The sequence below is a fragment of the Mustela putorius genome, unplaced genomic scaffold (assembly GCF_011764305.1).
Source record: "Mustela putorius furo isolate JIRA1106 unplaced genomic scaffold, ASM1176430v1.1 tig00000596_pilon_pilon_pilon, whole genome shotgun sequence".
NCBI classification, from domain to species: Eukaryota; Metazoa; Chordata; class Mammalia; order Carnivora; family Mustelidae; genus Mustela; species Mustela putorius.
The window spans coordinates 12,061,728-12,082,980 of NW_025421428.1; the positions used below are offsets into that span (position 1 = coordinate 12,061,728).

Here is a 21,253-nt window from a genome sequence, read left to right on the forward strand (position 1 = left end):
ATTATGGGGTGTGAACAAGTTAGAGCACGCAGCTTGGTCTAGTGCCCTGTGTCCATACATTCTGAGTACATCTCCCTCTGCGTCTGTCCAGGGTCCCGGAGGAGGCAGCACAGGCCAGCATTTCCACCCGAGAGGCTAGGACATCCCCCCTGTAGCCATGTGGTCTGCATGGGGCCCTCTGGAAGAGGAGTGCCGGGAAGTCTGCAAGGAAGTCTGGATTCAGGGCTCCTGGAGTCTGGCTTCACACCAACAGGGCCCAGACTTTGGTGGTGGGTCCTTCTGACAGGGACACCCAGAGGGGAGAGAAGACTGTGCCTTCTTTGTTCAACCCATAGAGTGGAAGGCTCACTATGTGTCAGGGACCCTGCTCAGTGTTTAACAAGCATCATCTCACTGACCTCACACTAGCTTTTGAAAAGTAGACACTATGATTCCCATGTTACAGGTGGAAAAACCAAGGCCCAGACAGACCAAGTGACTTGTCCAAGATCCCACAGCTAGTTGGGGACAGAGCCCAACTAGCTCTGACAGAGCCCCCCCTCTGTCAGACCCAGACCCCACGGCTGGTGCCCTGTGACCAGAGAGCCCTCACCCCACCCCAGGCAGCTGACTGTCCTTGGGAGGCCCTGAACCTGGTGCCTGGTGGGCTGTGGGGTGGGCTGGGGTCTTCACAGGTGGCCTCCATGATTGGAAGGGAAGTCACAGCCTTTCTTCTCCAGCCCAGCTAGGCAGACAGGCCGTGGCTGCCCTGAGCTGTGCGACCAGGACGTTCACTCCTGACTCTTCCGGTCACCCTCTACCAGCAGCTTTCCCTTGAACCCAGGCCCAGTCAGCCCTATGAGAGCTGTGGAGACTTTGGGTACCTCCAGTCATCCAGGGTGTGGGGACGGAGAAGCCTGACTCAAACCCCAAATCCTCAACTGGGCCCTTGGGTCTGCCCTCTTTGGGATCTCAGACTCTCTCTCATCCTTCTGAATTATGTCCCAGCCACCGGCCTCCTGGGCCTCCTGGGCCTCCTGTGGGGTAGGCTCTCCCCTGCCTGGGACCTCCTGCCTGCTCTTCCTTCCTGGGGAAGCCCCCCATGATTCCCAAGCCAAACCCAGGGCCTGGTTCTGTGATCCTACCCTACATCACTATACCGCCAATCATTTATGTGTGGCTTGTTTAATCCCCAAGGAACTGAGCTTCCCAGGGACAGGGACGGACGTTTCATTCGCTGCACGTGCCAGGCCCCTCATGTGGTGCCAGGTGTCCAGTGACCAAGGGCCTGCCTGAGCCGCTGGAGTGCCCCTGTCCTCTGCAAAACTCTGAGCAGCGGAGACAGCCTCCAAGGGACAGATCCCTTACCAACCCATCAATTAGCCCTCCCTCCAGTGGAAATCAAATCTTCACAGATTGCCGTTTGATTGGACTCCGAGGCAGGGAAGCCAAATTCAAGACTGATTAAAAAGTAAAAATAAAACCCCAGGCTGCCAGCTTAATGAAATGCTGTCACAGAGGGGAGGGGCCCGGCCTGGCCCCAACGGCCCCAAGATGATGCTGGCAGTGACGTCTTTCACTCCGTCTGGTGCCCGGTCAGGTCTTTGACCTGACTCCGCTGTCCCGTCCACGGGACCAGGTCCGAGTGTCCGGGCCACGGGGGCAGGCAGGCCTGGCTCCCAGGAGTCTGCACTGCTCGGAGGGAACCTGGTAAAAACAGGGGTGGGTCCAGGGTCCACACCAGGGCTTCTGGCCGGGGCTCTGATGAGGCTGGAGCAGCAGGGACTACATTTCCCAGAGTCCCCAGGGCCGGGGAGTGAGCCATTGGAAGATTTAAATAGCCCAGGCCTGAGGCAGCCAGGCCACAGCTGTGCACGCGTCAGCCTCCCGGGTGGCTCCATTGGCGCCGGCCGGCATCGGTGGGCTCCATTGGCTGCCCGGCTGGCGCTGACGTCCCCCCGGAGCCCGGGGGCAGCCAGAGGTAAACAGCCATGTGCAATCCCGCACTCCGTATTTAACAGCTGCTGCGGGGAAGGCAGGGAGGCAGGGGGCGGCGGCGGCTCCCGGGGCAGCTCCTGTCTTCGGGGACCAGGCCTCGCAGCAGGGCTGGCACCAGCCCTCGCCGTGTGAGGGGCACCATGCCAGCCTCCCAGAGCCGCGCCCGGGCCCGGGACCGCAACAATGTCCTCAACCGGGCGGAGTTCCTGTCCCTGAACCAGCCCCCGAAGGGGGCCCCGGAGCCCCGCAGCTCGGGCAGGAAGGCCCCGGGCCCCTCGGCACAGCCCCCACCCCCGGGCGATGGTGCCCGCGAGCGGCGCCAGTCCCAGCAGCTGCCCGAGGAGGACTGCATGCAGCTGAACCCCTCCTTCAAGGGCATCGCCTTCAACTCCCTGCTGGCCATCGACATCTGCATGTCCAAGCGGCTGGGGGTGTGCGCCGGCCGCGCCGCGTCCTGGGCCAGCGCCCGCTCCATGATCAAGCTCATTGGCATCACGGGCCACGGCATCCCCTGGATCGGGGGTACCATCCTCTGCCTGGTGAAGAGCAGCACACTGGCCGGCCAGGAGGTGCTCATGAACCTGCTTCTGGGTGAGTGTGCCCGCCGCCTGCTGCCCACCCCACGGTCCCCCCCGGGAGGAGCCCGCCGCCCACGCCACCAGGCCCCCCTGGAGGGAGCCCACCCCACCCCACCCCACCCGCCCAGGATGAGTGAGGCCCTCAGAAACCAACTGGAATGATCTAATGAGGTTAGGCAGGAAGGGTGCCCCAGAAACAGGCAAGCCTCCAGTTTGGGAAAGAGAGAACCAGGGATGTGCCGCCAGGGGACCCCTCCAACCTGGGGGCCTCGAGGATGTGGAGGCCCTGTGGGGCCCTCCGGGAAAAGGCCCAGCTCTCAGCAGAGTGCACCACTGCCCCAGAGACGACTTGAGAGAAGGGGTGCTGGAGGCTGTGGCCTCCGGGGAGGCGGTCAGGAGTCTGGCGAGGGTCCTGAAGGGAGATTCCTGGTGTCCTAGAGCGGGGTAACTCCCATCCCATGGGTTGGAGTCCTTGAGCTCCTAGGCTGCTGGCAGCCCACATCTGTGAGCTGCCCGGATGTCCCCTCTGCTTGGCTCAGGGACCCTGCCAGCTGCCCAGCCCTGCAGGAGCTGGAGGTCCAGCCAGTGGCTCCGCCCACTTATGACCACCTACGGTCCTCACCTGCTGCTTCCCCAGGTGGGTCACTGGGGGGCAGCCAGGGGAGCGGGTCCCTGGTGTGTCTCACCATAGAGTCTCTGCCGCCAGCGTCGTTCAGTCGAGCGCCGCCCTGTGCCAGCACCACACAGACCCCCGCGGAAGGCCAGCCCTCCCCGCCGGTCACCCGGCCCCCATCCAGCCGGCTTCCAGGCACCTGCACTTCCTGCAGGTGCTCGGGGCGGGGAGCCCTGGCTCCCACCCTCCATGCTGGCCCGTGTGGGTCCCCTCGACCCCCCCCAGCGTAGCCACCATGTTGGGCACAGGCAGGCGGATGGCCCAGGCTCTCAAACCCTGATGAGGGAACACAGCTCCGGAAGGGGTGCAGGCTGGACGGCTGAGAGCTGCGGTCCTAGGGGAAGGGGGGAGAACATGTATCTGCTCACCCGGCGCTCAGAGGGGCTGGGGCTGGACGCTCTGTGGGCCGTGGGGAGGACTCGGACGGGTGCTTCCTGCACCCGCAATGTTCCCGTGTTCTTCTGAATCGCTGACGTTCCTCGTGATTTCTCGGGAACGGACCCGCGTGACGGCTGCTGTTATCACTCCCACTTTACAGATTAGGAAATTGAGGTTCCTATAAATAAAACAACCTGGCCAAGGCTTCAAAGCTGGAGATCTGCACCAGGGCTGCCTGACACCGAGGCCAGTGCCACTTTCCAGGCGCAGTGCCACGGGCTTGGGAGTGGGGGGCAGAGCAAGGTGGCCGAGGCGCCAGGCCGGGGGCTCATGACTCGTGGATTCCCCGGGGCTGTTGCAGCCCCAGACAGAACACAGTTCAAGAAAGCTGTGTTGGGAGTTAGGTGGTCTGGTGTCCAAGGACAGGGGTAAGAAGGTGCCCTTGAGCCTCCCCCTCAAACCTGCCCGCCAGACCGTCCATGGGTCCCCCCCTGGATGACGCTGGAGGTGGTGACACTGCAGTGGGAATGAGTTTGTCGTTTACATGTGCCCAGCATTGCATAAAGCGTGCCATTGCTGCTAACCCTCACACAGCCCGGGAGGGAGAGGCAGTCATTCTTCTCCGGGTACAGAGGAGGAAACTGAGGCACAGGGAGGCGGCTGGCCCATGGTTGTGCAGCTAGTCAGAGATGGGGCAGGGGTGAGAACTGGGAGCAGCTCTAGCCTGTGAAGCCAAAGTTTCTGGCTCATTCCAGCAAAACCCACGGCTGGGAGCTCAAAGGTGTCGGCTTCTGAGGATGAAGGCCAAAATTCAAGACGCCGCTCTTTTTGAACAAGAGTTTATCGAGCTTTATCGTGGCCCAAATACTGTGCCATGAATGTCCTGTATGTCATAATGTAAAACTATGTTTAATGACTTAATAAGATAAATATTAATATACCCACTTTACAGGGGAGTTAACTGAGGCTCAGAGGAGTCAAGGGACACACCCACCCCACACAAGTGTTAGTGCTCGGCCCAGGAGCCAAAGCCACATACGCAGACGGCCAGACCCTCACCTCCCCGCTCGCTGTCCGTCTGCAGGCCGAGGTGCCACCCGGTCCGTTCCAGAAGCATGAACGCAGCACGGCGGTGAAGGGTTGTGGTAAGGGAGCAAAGGGTCCGGGGAGAGATTTCCCACCTCCCAGCCCCTTTGCTCAGGTACTTAGTTACCTAGACCATGGAGAAATGAGGGCCTGGCACAAAGCAGCCGCTCCGAGCAGGCAGAGTGCTCTGTGGGCCCCCCAGTTCCGTGGGAGGAAACTCCAGCAAGTAGCCGAGGTGGGTTCTAGTCCCACAGCTCCGGCCCAGCTTGCCTAGGAGGCCGCCGGCACCGCCCTCCGCCTGGGAGAGCAGCCCACCCACTGCACAGAAACCACGGGCTTCTGTCCATCCTGCAGTCTTCGGGGGCCCACGGAGGCAGCCTTCAATCCTAGAGCACCGGTTCCAGGGTCAGGTTGGGCTCTGTCCGCTCCTTCTCTGAACCTTTCTCTGTCTGTGAACTTGGTCAGGCGGGGTCCCATCCCCGAGCCTCAGTTTCCTGATCTGTACATGGGGCTCCAGGGCTTATGGGAAGCTGAGAAAGCCCTTGGCACAAGGCTCCCCAGTGGGGGTCCGGTGCCACCCAGTGCCCTGGAGTGGAGGCCCCACCTGTACAGTTGGGACCTGGGCTCCCTGTGACCCCAGAGCAGAAAACTCAGGGGCCTTGGGAAATGGGAGCTCTAGCCCCGGGGCCTGGGAGGAGTCCCAGCTGGGCCAGGAGGAAGTCCTCTGCGCAGCCCCCTGCCCTGTGTTCCCTCCCCGAGGGCATGATGCTCAGACTGGAGAAAAAGCCAGAAGGGACCTGAGCAAACCTTGGTCTCCAGAGGCAGCTGGACCTGGGTGCAAACCCTAGGCCTGCTGTGCGGACTCGGACGAGTGACTTTGCCTCTCTGAGCTCTGTCAAATGGGCGGCTGGGACACTTCACCAAAGAACACGTAAGAAGTTTGGCGCGTCCCAACGCCCATCGACGCCCCTGCCCCCGTGGTGATCACCGTCCTCACCACCCCTCGTGTCAAAGCAGTTCCAGGTCCCCTGCGGGCCCCAGATGTCTACGAGATGCCCCACCCCCTCCCTTGTCCCTCCCCAGCTGCACTCCGCTTGATGAGCCCAAAGAGAGCCGTGTGACAGGTGACCTAGGCCCATTCCTGTTTCTTTGTGGGCTGGTCCTTGGTGGACAAAGGCTCCCATGTCGGGTGGCCGTGACGTCTTTATTGAGATTTTCCTGATTGTGAAAACTATGCATTCTTCTTGTTCTGTATCACTTTTTAAATTTTTCACTTATTTGAAAGAACAAGAGAGAGAGCACAGACAGGGGTAGGGACAGAGGGAGAGGGAGAAGCTAGACCCCTCGCCTAGCTGGGACCCCCATGCAGGGCTTGATTCCAGGAGCCCAGCATCATGACATGAGCTGAAGGCCGACGCTTAACCGACGGTGCCACCCAGGCGCTCCCTATGTATCATTTTCTATTGTGAAAAATAGTCATGATCCAAAACCTACCATGTTGACCACTGTTTAAATCCACACTTCACAAGCATTGTCAACGTTCCCCTTGTAACGCAACCATGACCGCGTCCATCTCCAGAACTTTTCCACCTTTCCAAACCGAACTCAACCCCTAGTAAAGACTAACGCCTTATGTCCCCCTCCCCAGCCCTTGGGGTCCACCGTTCCACTTCCTGTCTCTATGAACTTGACTTCTCTAGGGACCTCGTAAAAGTGGAATCATAAGGTATTTATCCTTCTGTGTCTGGTTCCTTTCACGCTGCCTCATGTCCCCCAGGTTCCTCCATGCAGTAGCAGGTGGCAGGATTTCCTTCCTCTTTAAGGCTGAATAACGTTCCATCGTGTGCGTAGACCGACCACACCGTGTCCACCCGGCATCCGGCAGTGGGCACTCGGGCTGCTCCTGCCTTTGGGCGACTGGGAGTAGTGCCGCTGGGAACACGGGGGTGCGTATGTCTGTTCAAGGCCCTGCTTTCAGGGCTTTGGGATAAATACTCAGAGCGGAATTGGTGGCTTCAAATGGTAATTCTGTGTATCATTTTTCGAGGAGCCCCCGTACTATGGCCCACGGCTGCCGCCCCATTTTCCGTTCCTACCGGCGAGGCACAGGGGCTGCGATTTCTGCATGTCCCTGCCAACGCCTGCTGTTCCCTGGGTGTTGACAGTAACCATCCCAGTGAGTGTGACAGGTGGTAGCCCATGGTTTTGCGTTGCTTTTCCTTAATGATTAGTGATAACGAGCACCTTTTCATATCCGTCCTTACAGTAAGGAAAATTCAAACATTCCAAGGGGCAGATGATAAAGAGAGTGAGTGCCTCCCTGAAACCCCCTCCCCAGGAATGACATTCGCTCCTTGGGCCCCCCCCGCCGCGTGGCCCCCTAACTCTGCACGTGCTAACACAGCATCTGTTTCTCAAATGACCTCCTGGGGTGTTTTGCCTGGCGTGGCCTCCTTCTCGTGGGCAGCAAAGGACCTGCTGGGCCGTGAACGTGCCCTTGGGGATCATGGTCTCAGCCCCACGTCCCTTTACCTCAAGCTTGAAGGTTCAGAAACCAGACCTGGTCCCTCGGCCTTACAGCGCCCATACGCCGCCCCCCCCAGCGCCCCCATGCAGACCCTCTGTCTCATCTATGGTGTCAGCTCTCCCTCACCGCCCAACAGGTCCTGCTGTCAGGGGTGGCATGGTGATAACTGTCCCTGAGATACAGAACCTGTCCCTAACTGATGGCAACCTAGGCTGTCCCCAGCCTTCCCTGCCAGCTCTGCAGGGAGAGAGCGGTGCCCCTGCTTCCCCCACCCCTGCTTTACTCGTCATGTCTCAATGGGAGACCTCAGTCCTTCTGGGGGCCTTCAGCTATCCCCTGCCCAGGCATCATCCTGACGGCTGCCCTTGTGGCCACGTATAGTTGGACAGGCTCATGTCTACACTGCCTGGCACTCCATTGAGTGAATAGATGTTGCTGTCAGATTCCAGTGCCCGTGGTCTTGATTTCCTCGATGGTTTTCAGAGATAGGCAGAGCCGGCGTTAGCGTCTGGATTCTTCAGTTGAGCAATGGAAACCTGCAAAGTTACATGCTCGGACCACGCAGGCCAGGGGAGACAGACAGGCCGGCGCCCCCATGTCGGCCGCCCGGGTGCCTGGGGCCGGAGGTGCGGCTGTGGCTGACGTCAGGGGCTGCCCAGGTCAGGAGAGGTGGTGGCATGTGCACACACAAACACACACGCACACACACACTACAGGCCAGCAGAGCGGAGGTCCCAGTGCTGAGAGGCTGAAAGGTTCTCGCCTACTCTCAGAACCCCCCAACCCAGCCCCTCTGCTCCCTGCGCCCCTCCCTGAGAGCTGCATCCTGCCGGAACCGTGCGCTCGTTTTTTCAAGAGTTTTGTGTGCATGTGCTGAAATACGCATAACATAAAATTTACTGTTTGAGCCAAAATTCAGCAGCATTTAGGCATTCCTGTTGTGTGCACCCATCACGCCCCCCGTCCACCGCCAGGACTTGGCCATCTTCCTGAAGCGAAACTTCGTTCCCGAGAGTCACAAACTCCTCATTCACGTACTTCCCTTGGTGGAATGTCCTCACCCTTCCCCCAGCTCTGGGGAGCCACCCCCTTCTTTCCGTCTCTCTGAGTCTGTCTATCCTAGGGACCCCGTAAAAGTGCAGTCACAGAGTATTTGTCCTTTTATAAAAATAACTTTTTTAAAAAAATTTATTTATTTGAAGGGCACCTGGGTGGCTCCATGGGTTAAGCATCTGACTCTTGATGTCGGCTCAGGTCAGGATCTCGGAGTCCTGGGATCGAGCCCCACATCAGGCTCCATGCCTAGGGGGAGTCTGCTTCGGATTCTCTCCCCCCCCCCTTCTTGGGCACTCTCTCTTTCTCACTCTGCTCCCTGGTCTCTGTCTCAAATAAATAAACAAATTAAAAAAAAAAAAAAAGAAAGAAAAACCACACACACCAAGATTGATTTATTTGAAAGAGAGAGAGCAGGCAGAGGGAGAAGGAGAGAGAGAACCTCAGGCAGGCTCCACATCTAGCACAGCGCCCAACGTGGGGCTCGACCTCATGCCCCTGAGATCATGACCTGAGCTGAAACCAAGAGTTGGATGCTTACCTGACGGCAGCACCCAGATGGTCCTGGGAAAAAAAAGAAAAAAAAAAAAACTTTTTAAAAAATGTGCCCAAGTTGGGGCACCTGGGTGGCTCATTGGGTTAAGCCTCTGCCTTTGGCTCAGGTCATGATCTTGGGGTCCTGGGACCAAGTCCCGCATCGGGCTCTCTGCTCAGCAGGGAGCCTGCTTCCCCCCTCTCTCTGCCTGCCTCTCTGCCTGCTTGTGATCCCTCTCTCTCTGTGTCAAATAAATAAATAAAATCTTTAAAAAAAAAAATGTGCCCAAGTAATGCCTGTTTGTGGTAAGGAAAAAATTTAAATGCAGAATTACAAAAAGACCATGAAAATCACCCTCATCTTCCAAACTAGAGAGAAGCACCATTACCGTTCAGCACAGCGCCGTCCAGACTTCTTTTCTCTGCATATAAACGCGCTCGCATCTTAGTTCAGAAGGACGGCGTCCTGCGTGAATCCTGCTTGTCCTTCCCCTCTTGACAAAAAGCCCCGCTGCGCCCCCTCGGAGGCTATAAACACACACCCTCCTGGTCACCGGCCGTGGCTTCCGAGCCCACGATTGTCTAGACTCGAGCGCAGTGCACCCCATCCTTCTCCTATTCAAGGGCACAGTGCGGTTTTCAGTGTTACGGAGAGTGCTGCAGTGGCTATCCTTGACCGTGAATCGCCGTGCACATCCCTAATTATTTCCCGAGGAGGTATTCCTGCAGGCAGGAGAGCTGAGTCAAGGCAGACGTGTTGCAAAGGCTTCTAAATCCGAGACCGAATGCCCTTCAGAAAGGTTAGGCCCGTTTTCACCGCCCCACAGCACTGCGGGCTGGGCCCCCCCACTCCTAAAGGAGCTGGAATGGGGGATGAGGGGGGCCGACCCCCACCCCAGAAGAGCTGGGACACCACCCCCCAGCCTCAGCCGGTGAGAGCCATGGCCCCCCGACCAGTCCCCTCAGCCGCCAACAGGGAGCCCCCCGTACAGCCCCGGCCTGATTCCCTGAGGCTGAAAAGCAGTAACCGCTCCACAGGGGGGCCACGAGAGGTCAGCCCAGCCATTCCCCTGCCTCCAGGCAGACAGACAGACAGACATACAGACACACACACACACACAGAAGCTGCCAGCCACAGGCAGTCAGGAGACCTGAAGAACAGCCAATTCCAAATCCGCCCCCCACTCCATAGCTGTGCTTTTCTAAGACAGTTCTGGTTCCTGCCTCACCCCTGCACCCCGGCAACCCTCTGGTTCCTTGGACAGCACAGGCCCCCAGGGTCTCTGGGGTGGGAGGGGGACAGAGAGCACTGAGGCAGGATCTCGTCCTACTCTGAGGCCCAGAGGCCGCCGGGGCAGCAGGGCCTGGGGAATGGCCGGGCTTCCCCCCTGGGGGTCCAGGCCCCTCGGAGTCCTGCTTGCTGAGAGGATCTGAGCTTGGAGATGGTCCCAGGGACCGTCTATGAAGCGCTTCCTACGAGCAGCCCTCCAGGCAGCCTCCAGGATTTTGTCAGTGAGGGGAGGGAGGCTCAGACAGAGGGACGTGCCGAGGTCACGCAGCTCGCAAGCAGCTGCCCTTAAAGCTGGCCTCTGATTCTGGAGCGCAGGTGCGTGCCCTGGCTGACGGCGGGGAGTGGAGGCCGGGGAGGGGGACACCCGCGCAGGTTTGCTGTCGGGGGTCAGCGGGCTTCGGCTACTCTCCTGCCGCTTGCCCCCAAGCGTCCTGCCAGGCGGACGTTCCCCAAGGGGCCCCCTGGCCTCCAACTCCAGGAGGAATGTAGGTCAGGGAACTTGACAGCACCGTGTGAGCGGAATTCACGGAGCCCTGAGTGATGGCGCCATCTGCGTCTATTTCTGGGCCCTAGATTATGCGCTGACAGTGTCAGAATCACGGTCCCAGGGAGGGCCCGCCACCGTGCTGGAGGAGGGGAGGGCCGGCCTGTTGGGACAGCAGGAGCAGGGCTGAGGAGTGGGAGGCCTGGGGCAGGCCATTCGACTTCTGAGCCACAGCCCAGGACAGGACAGCTGCTACATGGTGAGGGGGAGACCCCCGGCCCTTTGCACCTGTAAAGGAACTCTCTGTCAGATGCTTGCTGCCCACCTACCACCTCGGCCGATGGCACTCTGCCAGCCTGGTTCTCCAGCCCCAGGCCTGGGCCTGCCTGACCTACCCGAGAACTGGAAGTCAAGTGAATGAATGGACAAGGCTTAAGGTGGCTCAGTGGTCTCTGAGGGGCACAGGACAGTGGGGTGGCATCTCTACCTCATTATGGCCTCAAGAGACGCAATCAGCCAGAAATAGCAGGTTCCCAAAGGCCCAGAGACAGGGTTTTTAAATCATGGGACACAGGCAGCCTCCATGGCCTCTGTGGGAAGGCAGGGGTGGGTCACGGAGCCAAGCCCCCGCCCCCGGCTTCACCAGTGGGCCACCTGTGTCATCTGGTTCGTATACTGAGCCTTTGTACATGCTTTCCCGGGGAAATGCTCTGCTGCTGCTACAGAATAAGGGGGCGTGGGTCTAGCTCAGTTCGTGGCCTGTGGGTCCTGACCACCCGTGAGGAGAGCTGGGGCTTGTGGGGAGTCTGGGGCACAAGCCCTCCCTGCCTTCAGCCACTGAATCTGAGCCGGGGCACCCACTAGGCAGCCTAGAGGTGCCAACCCTCTCCCTCCCGCCCGCCTTCTGCTGCAGAAACCTCTGCCAGGACTCACACTTGTCTGGGAAGGCAGATTTCCAACCAGCAACAACTTGCCAAGTTGAAGCGCCCTGGTTTTTTTTGGCTAAGAAACTTGGTCAGCAGGTGGACGGACGACCGTGTCCTCCAGTGGCTAGTGGCCCTCGCAGCTCTACCTCAGGCCTGATCCTGGTCCACATTAGACCCCCCCAGACTCTAGCAGCCACCTGACGCCCGGGTTGTGGCTGACCACTGTCCCGCAGCACCGGGGAAGTCCAGGCCCTGGACGCTCTGACTTGCCTTCAGGTGACGGAGGTCGCAGAACCAGGGCCAAGTACATCTGACCCCGGTGGGGCATCACAGAAGGAAACCCTTTCGCCGATGCACCTGCTTGATGCTAGCTAGCCGCCGGGTCAGGCCGATGGTACTGGGGGAGGATAACACAGCTATGCCGTCGGCGCCTCTTGGCCACTGAGCTCACTGTGTCCTGTGACAAGCCTGTTACAGGTGAGCAGGTCGAGGTCCCAAAAAGTGAAGGACTCACCCTTAATTAATGCAGGAAGACCCCAGCCATGATCCCAGAAGCTGCGAGTGGAACCCCCACCCGAAGAACTGCCCCCCTCCTGCCTGGCTTCCCGCTTCTGCTGTTCCATGAGGCTGAGAGCCCCAGGGGTCAGCTGTCTCCCTTCAGCTCGCACCTGCCCTGGGGAATCTGGCAGTCCCCCATCCCTCCTCTCCTGCTGGGACTGTGACCTTCCAAAGGCTCCAGCTGGCTCCCAGCCGGGGCCTGGCCTCCACCTGGGTCCGTGGGCTGGCTGGCCACACACGTCCCCAGCTGGCCAGCTCCAGTTGCCATGGAAATGTGGGGAGGACGCCTGTAGAACGGGGTCCCCCCCCCTGCGGGCCACCACTTCCGGCTCTCGTCCTCCCTTGCTGGCCAGGCACCTCCCAAGGTGGGCAGACGTCAGCCACGGAGAGGGGAAGGCCCGGGAGAGGCCAGGGGTTCAGATCCCAAACCCAGAGACGGGACAGCAGGCAGCAGCCCTGAGGGGTGGGGCGGGGGTGGGGGGTGGGGGGCAGGTAACCAGGAAGGCCAAGAAGTCCCGCACTAACCGGGGAATCCAGGGTTAATTTGGGAGCAGCCTGAAGTCTCTTGCTGGTCCCTTCAAATAAATACCCCCCGGGCTTCATCTCCCACAGCTGTGGCAGCGAGGGGTAGGGCAGGGGTGCGGCCAGATTTTCCCAAGCAGGTTACAGACCCGTGTGCAGAGCGCATTGCGGATGATACTAAGTCTATGCTCCGTAGACGGGTAAAGCCGGGAACGGCGGCGACCTCCGGGCGGTGGGATTACAGGTGATTTAAAATTTTACTCGTTTCCTAATTTGCAAATTTGCGACAGCGACTACCTCCTGCATCTTTTTTTTTTTTTTTTTCTTCAAAAGCTGGTTGGATTTTTCTCCATGTCTGAGCAAGAGCCGTTGTAAGCCAACCGTTTGGAAAGCCCCTGCAGTTTCCAGAAAAGCTCCCAGCACCAGGCCGCCGTGAATTATCAAATAGTGACGACCCATGCTGAGCCAGGCATGTCGGGGGGGACCGACTCACCTCAGTTCTCTGGGATGTCCCTGTTTGAGCCCTGAAGGTCTTGTGTCCCAGGAAACCCCTCTGTCCCAAACACACTTGAGATGGCTGGTCCCCTGTGCCCGACCTCCTCCAGGAGGCAGGTGTCTGTGATCTCATCTCCCTGGTGAGGAAAGGCGCGTGACTTGTCCAAGGTCGCACAACCAGGAGGCTCCCGGGCTGGGACGCAAACTCCAGTCTCTGTGACGCTTGTGAGGTTGGCCACCATACCGCAACGCCCAGTTTCCTCTGTCACCTGGAGAAGGGTTTCCAGGTGCTGTGACCTCTAGGGGTCTCCAAGGTGTTGTGACCTCTAGGGGTCTCCAAGGGCCTCCGTAAGGGTGGGGATGGTTTCTGCCGAGATTTCACATACACCCCACCCCCAGCCCATTAGCTGTCTGGATGCCACTGTGATCACTGGGTGGAACAGGAGCCTTGTCTCCGTGCCTTCCGCTAACAGCACAGAGAGACAGAGCGCACCTTCCAAGGCCACACAGCACAGAGTGGGTGGGGGGAGGCAGGACGGATGGAGCCCCAGGTCTCCCCCGTGCTCCTAAATGGGAGAAGAGCTCACCACCCCCCACCTCCGGCCATTCACCCCAGGCAGTGACTCCACGAACATCTAGAGACTGCCATTCCGTGCCTGGCCCTGGGCACAAAACTGTGAACAAGGTGGCCTCGGCCAGCACCTCCATGGAGGGGTGGTGTTGATGCCGAGTGTCTCCCCAGCCAGAGGGATCCTTGGCTGCAGCTGGGTGAGTGAGTGACGAAAAGGAGAAACATGGTGTGCTGGGCACGCGCCGTTCGGGGCCTGACCCGGAGTTCTGGAGGTCTGGGAAGGCCTCCCTGAGGAGGTGACATTCCTGCCAAGGCCTGAAGGATGAGGGAGGATTAAGTCAGTGGGGAAGGGAAAGGACAGAACCATCTGGAAAGGCGGAGCCCAGGGATGAAAGCTCCCATCTCTAAGGTTTTGTCTTGTCCTCTGTAACATGGGGACGATGCCTTTGGCTGCTGCGGATGTGAGGGTCCCCCCCAGGGACACGTCGGGTCACCACGGGACGCAGTGACTGCACCCGTACCTGTGTGCCCACAGAACTGGAGACAGGCACTCACACAGACGCGTGCCCAAACATTTGGAATAGCCCCAGGAGGTGCCGGCCGCCCAGATGTCCGCGGACAGATGGACGGAGACAGGCGCAGGGGTGCCTCCAGACGGGGGTATCATCCAGCCTTAGGAATGAGGAACGGACGGAGACACCGGGAGGGTCGGGATGGCCGGGGCCGCGGGGTGATTCCCTGTGGGTGGAAGTTCCATCGAGATGGAAAGCAGATGAATGGCGGCCAGGGCTGCGGGGAGGAAGACGGGCTGGTGGCTCACTGGGTCTGGGACCCTCTGCCAGGGTGGTCAGAGCATTTTGGAACTGGGTGGGGGGGATGCTTCCCCAGCCCTGTGAATGTACTAAATGCCGCTGGGTACGCTTAAAAATGGTTCGTTGTAAGTGACATGAATTTCACCTTAACTTTTAAAGAACAGGGTTTGTGGGTGAGGGGGGGGCACCTGAGTGGTTCAGTGGTTGAGGCCTCTGCCTTCGGCTCAGGTCATGATCCCAGGGTCCTGGGATCGAGCACCGCGTCAGGCTCTCTGCTCAGCAGGGAGCCTGCTTCCTCTCCCTCTCCCTCTCCCCCTTCCCCCCCGACTCCGGCTTGCTTGCTCTCTCTCAAATAAATAAAATCTTTTTTAAAAAGTAAATAAACAATAAAAAACCAGGGATGGTCACGTGCTGCTCTCCACATGGCAGGGACCCCAGTGAGGTCCTTTGAGAACCATCACCAGCCAGGGCGGTGGGTCAGGCCCTCCAAGGGGCCCGCAGGGGCCACCGATGCCACCGATGCCACCGATGCCCCCGATGACTTGCTCTCTCATGCAGCACCTTGCCTGAGCACAGTAAGCACATTGGGTCCGGACCCTCTCGGAGTCCCCAGGGCATCAGGGAAGAGAGACAAGATAAATACTAAGAAGTGTGTGATGTGTCCGGGCTGAGAAACGCTGTAAGGACAAAGTCCGGGCGGGGTAGGGAGGGCCAGGGCTTTGGTAAACAGGTGGTCGAGAAGGCATGAGCCAGTGGATAGCCCAGGAGAGGGTGTTCAGGCGGAGGGAACAGCACAAGCAAAGGCCCTGCGGTGGAAACATGCTCAGGGGTGAGTGTGGCTGGGAGGAAGAAAGCAAATTGGGGTGGGGTGCAGAACTATGAGGGGACACTGAGCATCCCGTGGGCCTCTCTCTCTCTCTCTCTTTCTCTCTCTCTCTCGCCCACAGCTCTGCTCCTGGACATCATGACGGTGGCCGGTGTCCAGAAGCTCATCAGGAGGCGCGGCCCGTTTGAGACGAGCCCCAGCCTCCTGGACTACCTCACCATGGACATCTACGCCTTCCCCGCTGGGCACGCCAGCCGTGCGGCCATGGTGTCCAAGTTCTTCCTCAGCCACCTGGTGCTGGCGGTGCCCCTGCGGGTCCTGCTGGTGCTCTGGGCCTTCTGCGTGGGCCTGTCGCGCGTGATGATCGGCCGCCACCACATCACCGACGTCATCTCGGGCTTCATCATTGGCTACTTCCAGTTCCGCCTGGTGGAGCTGGTCTGGATGTCCTCCAACACCTGCCAGATGCTCATCTCTGCCTGGTGAGCCACCACCCGTGGCTCCGGGACCCGGGATGGCCTGGGAGAAGAGGCAGCAGCTGCGGGGCCCACGGAGCCAAGTGTCTGTCCCCCCGCCCCTGCACTTGGACTATGAGTGTCCTCCCAAGGCGGGCCAGGGGCCCCGGGGAGAGCCGTGCGTGGCTTCTGCCCTGCAGACGGGAGGCGAGAACCAGGGTGGCAGGAGCGTTGTCCTGTCCCTCCATCGTCGTCGTGACTGCTGAGTGCTTGGCTGCACCCCCCGTGCCACAGCACAGTGCCTGGCAAGACACCCCCAGCCGCCGCCCGACACAGGTGCCACTGCCATTAACGGTCGCCAATAGCTTAGGGCAGCCCTTTCGGAAGGGCGCCCTGCCGGATGCCGGCCTGCAAGAAGCTTTGGGAAGAAGAAAGGGTTTTGTGGTCAAATAATCTTGGGGAATGCTGCATACTCTGGCCCCCGATGCTGGCCATTCACGAGAGCCGTTGTTGTCATAAAAGCTCTGACAAGTCCTGTAGAAAGGCTTCCTGTCAGACCCTGTTGAACTCCATGTTTCCTCAACTTATTTGACCACAGACCCCTTTTCTCGAGGAACAGCTATGAACCCCCAAAGATCTGCCGTCTCCTCAAGCACGTTTTGGGAGATGCTGACCGGGAGCTGGGGGGCCCAAGGCACAAGTGGGCCCCTCCCAGCACCCAGGAAGGCCCGGTGTCGCGTGCCACCTACGGAGAGCCCCCGGCCATGGGCATCGGTGCCGCTTTGGCCCTCAGGGGCTGGACTCCATGTGACCTGATAGGTCGTTTTCCAAGTCCCCGTTCTGGCTGTGCGTTTCACGTGACAATACAGAGGACTTGCAGCGGATCCTCTCCCGTGCTCTCTCGCGCGATGCATGTTTCCGGGCAGGACAGTCTGTGTTGACATCCAAGGGTGGGATTTCACCAGCCCCAGACGGGCCAGGGTGTCAAGTGGTCAGGGGGTAAGGGGCTCCTGAGCTTTCCCAGGCTGATGGGTCATTCTCCCTGAGGTCATTGTCTGGGGTTCCAGGGCCTGAGTCGTGACGTTTGGGAAGTCCCCAAGATGCTGCTGTCAGGGTCTCCCCTGGGGGCCTTAGACCCTCTCCTGCTCCAGTCCCAAGTGTCCCTGGCTCCAGGCCCCTGAGCCAGGAGAGGAGCCATCAGGCCAGCACGGGCGAGCCCAAGGAGAGCCATGATGAGGGATGTCCAGGGAGCTCAGGCCAGGGGCCAGCCAGGAAGTGCGGGCGGGGGGTGGGGGGGAGTGTTCGGGGCAGGGGAAGGAGAGCACAAGGAGGCTGTGCCTGTCACAGAAGAGAGTGAGCCCCCCCATGGCTGAGCCCAGACTGCAGGGTAGGGGGGACACGCGTCAGGCTGGGGTCGGGGCTCGGGGTTCCCAGAACAAGCACTTAGTGTGTGACGGCTCAACCCCTCTGAGTGGGGCCATTGACGTGCCCATTGTGTGCATGAGAAAAAAGAGGTTCAGAGAGGGCGGGCGACTTGCCCAAGGTTTCAGGGGGCAACATGCTGCAGCCCACCAGCTGCCCGTGATGGAGGTGGGGGGGTCTCCGGACCCAGAGTGCTCCACCAGGATGGCCCTCCGGGCTGACCGCCCGCCCCTCCTGCTGCAGGGAACCCGAGTCCTCACATGCTGGATGGCTGTGGCTCCCCCCACACCCAGCTGGGCCGTGGCCCCCGCAGACGGGTACCTGCCCACTCCCCCAAGACCCCCGGCTTCTCTTTTGAGCCTCCAGGGCTCCCTGCCCTGCTGGAGGGGACCAGGACATCTGCACCTTGTCATTCCCCTGGAGGAGTTCTGGGGCCCCCAACCGGCCGGGCCACTACGACGAAAAGCCCCTGCGTCTGGTCCAGGCCGTTGGCTACTTCTGGAGTCTTTAAAATACATTCTGCTCCTTTCCCCAGATGCTCCCAGGTGCTGAGTTTATGAGACGCCGAGCAGAAGGGGTGAGGGTGTCTTCCTCCCCGCCTCGCCCCCGCCCTGGAAATCTGCGATCCACGGTGGATCCTGCTCCAGCTTTGGGCTGGGGACGGGCTGCTGCCCTCTGGTGCCCCATCTGCAGAGGGTGTGGGGTGGTCTCTGGAGTCTTTAGGATGAGAAGGGGTTTCTGAAGAATGGAGGGTTCTCAGCAGCCCCCCTAAGGCTTAGAGGGGGCTGGGGGGATGCCAAGGGCCTGATAAATGCTTACGAGGAAAGGCCCCTGGGAAGGCTCATCTGGGAGGTACCTCCTGGGGGTGTCGGGAACCCTGGGTACTAGGGACCCAGGCTCAGGCCGATGCCAGCCCTTCCTGGCAGGGATGCCATCCCCCCTTGGAGACCCCGTGTGCTGCTCGGTCAGATGGGGATGACAGCGGTCCCTGGGAGCTCGTGTGTGATGCAGGGGTGCCCTTGCTGTGGAAGCCGGGCAGGTCTGTGCTCAAGGATGCCACCCAGATGTCATGGATGGAACCCTCTGAGGGGACCCGCGAGGGCAGAGCAGGGGGAGGGGTGGGGTACAATTCCTGGGGAACCCACCATCACCCCACTGCTCCTGGAGAGTCCCCAGGGGGATGTGGGCGGGCAGGGGTGGCTAGGGGACAGCTCCTAGCTCCCAGTGACGGAAACAGGGAGACAGTGTGTGCGTGTGCTCACGTGGGTATCCTGAATGCCCTTCTGTGACCACAGCCAATAACGGCCCTTTCTGTTTACGGTGAATTCTGAGCGCTGGTTTCCGGATGGTACACCAGCCCTGCACACCTGGGACAAAACCCCAGGGTCAAGACGCAATACTTTTTCTAAACATTCTAAAAATTTTGTGAAGGATGTTTGCCTCTCTGACTGCGAGGGGTGTTTGTGCTGTTTCCTGGCTCTGTCTGCGTCTGCTGGGGTCCTCAGGGTAATGCTGGCCTCTTCTGCGTTCCTGAGAGTCTGTGTAGCACTGGCAGGATTTTTTCTTTGACCCTCAGATCTCAGGCTTCTCCTTTCCTAACCTCTCAGAAAGTGGAGCTGACCCTTCAGTTTACAACTGACTCTGGGGAGAGGAAGGGAGGGGAGGGGTAGGCGGGGAAGAACAAGAGAGAGGGGAGGGGAGGGCAGAGCAGGGGAGGGGAGAGGAGGGGAAAGGACTTAGCCATATTTAATAAGCAGAAAGAAGTAGAGTTGATACACAAGGTCACATTAGTTTCAGGTGTACCACTTTTTAAAAAAACAAGGTCAAATCGCACTGTGCCAGAGGGCTGCCATGTTGTCTGAAGTCCGCCTGGGCTAGATTCCCTGTCACTGCCCCAGGCTGGATGTCAGGTAGGGCAGGATCCAGCCCCCGGAGCTCTCACTAGGACACCGCCTCTGCCCTTCCTTCTCCTCCCCCACCGTCTGCTGGACCCAGACCCCAGAGGCTCCCACTCGCTCCTCCTGTGGGCCGGAGCCGGGCCTGGATCCACCCAGTGCGCTCCCACCTCTTGGTTTCTAATCTCTCCCACCCTGTCGGCCAGCTTCCCCCACCCACGCGCCCAGCCACCAGGGCAAAGGTGATCCCTTCCGGGAGCTGGAAGAACAGGAATCCGGAGGCTGCCCGCAAGGATCTTGAGCACGGAAACCTGCAAAGGTCATCTCTCTGGCTGAGCAGGGTTTGCAGAAGTCCAGGCAACAGAAACAACAGGAATGTTGGCTCGTCTCTGATGTCACTGCAACTGAGGGCTCCAAGGGAGTGTGGCCGTAGCCTGTTGGGGGGGATCTGGAGGGAGCCTCTTTGACAGAGAAGGTGTCCCTCGGTGTCTCCTGGTGCCATAAGGAAAAGGCCCGAGGACCTGTTCCCTCGAGGTGACCCGGCCCCAAAGATGTGGGCCAGAGCTTTGCGTGCCTGGGTTTCCTCTGTCAAGGTCCTGTGGGGGGAGGGCAAGGCTGGAGTCGGGCGGGGCCGCGGGTGTTGAGGAAGAGCGCACCCCAGAGAGTCAGACACACCTGGCTTCAGGCTCTGGCCCTGATGAGTCTTTGATCCCTCTGAGCCTCGGTTTCCCCCTCTATAAAATGGGGATGACGCTTGCCCTGCCCAGGTGTGAGCATTAGAGTGAGGGAGGCCATGCCCCCGGGTTGGGCCCGGCGCCCTGAAGGTTGCAAAGCAGAATGAGCTCCCTGGACCACCGTGTCCCCAGAGAGGACCAGGCGTGTCCCCGGGGCACTCGGGCACAGAGGCTTAGGGGCTCGGGTGGGCAGCTCTCAGCTGGGAGCTCGGAACCCGGGGGTGGGCGTGTGCCCGTGTCATGGTGGGTCCGGCGCGGGCCGGCTTCCGGCGTGGTTTGCCTGGCCCCTGGTGTCGCGGCGGGCAGGCCAGGGCGGGGAGTGGAGGACCTGTGTTCCTTCCCTGCGAGAGCAGGCTTTCTGGAAAGCTCTTGTAGGAACCTCAGAGGCAGTGAGTACCTCTCAGGGTGGCTGGAAGTACAGTTTGCACCCGATCACCTCCTTCCGTCTCCGTGGCAACCGCAGGCATCAGGGAGTCTGTGACCATGGTCCCTGTGGCTCAAGTCCCGTGAGACGGAGGAAGCCCACTCCAGCCCCGGAAAAGGGACAAAACGTCTGTTCAGTCTGGTGGGGAGGTCTGGGGAAGGGGGGCTGGAGAGAGGGAGCTGCGTGGGAGGACCAGGGCTGCTGCGAGGGGTGAGGTGGGCCCGTGGCTGGAACTCCGAGATCTTGCTGGCTCTGCAGCGGCACCCTCATCTGTAAAAAGTGCTTCTCCGCCCAAGTCCAAGTTCACAGGTAACAGAGGCACTGGGAGTTGGCCTTCTGGGGGCAGGCACTGGGGGGGGGGACCCTTGGAGAAGGCCAAAGCATCAGGCTTCATCACAGTCACAGTGAGGACCTGGCGAGGGAAGACTCGGGGCCCCCAAACGCTGCATCCCCGCCATGGGAAGAGGTGGCCCTGGGGCTTGTCCCGGTGACCCTTCCGTGTGCTCACAGAGGCACGTGCACACGCACACACATAGGTGCCAGCCTGGGCCAGAGCTCAAGCCTATGGGTCCAGAGTGCCCATCACCCTGGCCTGACGCGTGAGCTAGCAGGAGACGGGGAGGGCCACTCGTAGGGCCAATGCTATATCCAAACCCACATGCCCTTGTGGCGAAGGATCTAGATTCCTGCTGCGGGGAAACGGAAAAGTCAGGCACGAAGAAATTAAACTTCCAGTTAATCCATCATTTTGCTGTCACGTTGCCTTGAGGTAACCCAGCACGTTACCGTGCCCTACACCACCACCCAAATTCTCATACACACACACACACACACACACACACACGGACACATACACACAGACACACACACATGGACACAGACACACTTCAAACCAAGCGGAATGATGCATATTGTTTTATAATCTGCTGTCCGTGTCATTGGATGTCGTGTCTCTGGGTGTTTCCACAGCGTCCCATGGGGCCACCGGCCACACACCTGCTGAATTCGCTTTCTCTTTTTTAATGTTTAAGT

General features: G+C 59.9%; 1 protein-coding gene across 1 annotated transcript; it reads left to right on the forward strand.

Moving 5' to 3' along the window:
* The first annotated feature begins 1,646 nt into the window (after positions 1-1,646).
* On the forward strand, positions 1,647-16,630 carry PLPP7 (phospholipid phosphatase 7 (inactive)). Its single transcript, XM_004757097.3, has 2 exons — positions 1,647-2,568; positions 15,413-16,630. The coding sequence occupies exons 1-2, from the start codon at positions 2,118-2,120 to the stop codon at positions 15,775-15,777; spliced, it is 816 nt and encodes a 271-aa protein (XP_004757154.1). The 5' UTR covers positions 1,647-2,117; the 3' UTR covers positions 15,778-16,630.
* The last annotated feature ends 4,623 nt before the right edge of the window (positions 16,631-21,253 follow it).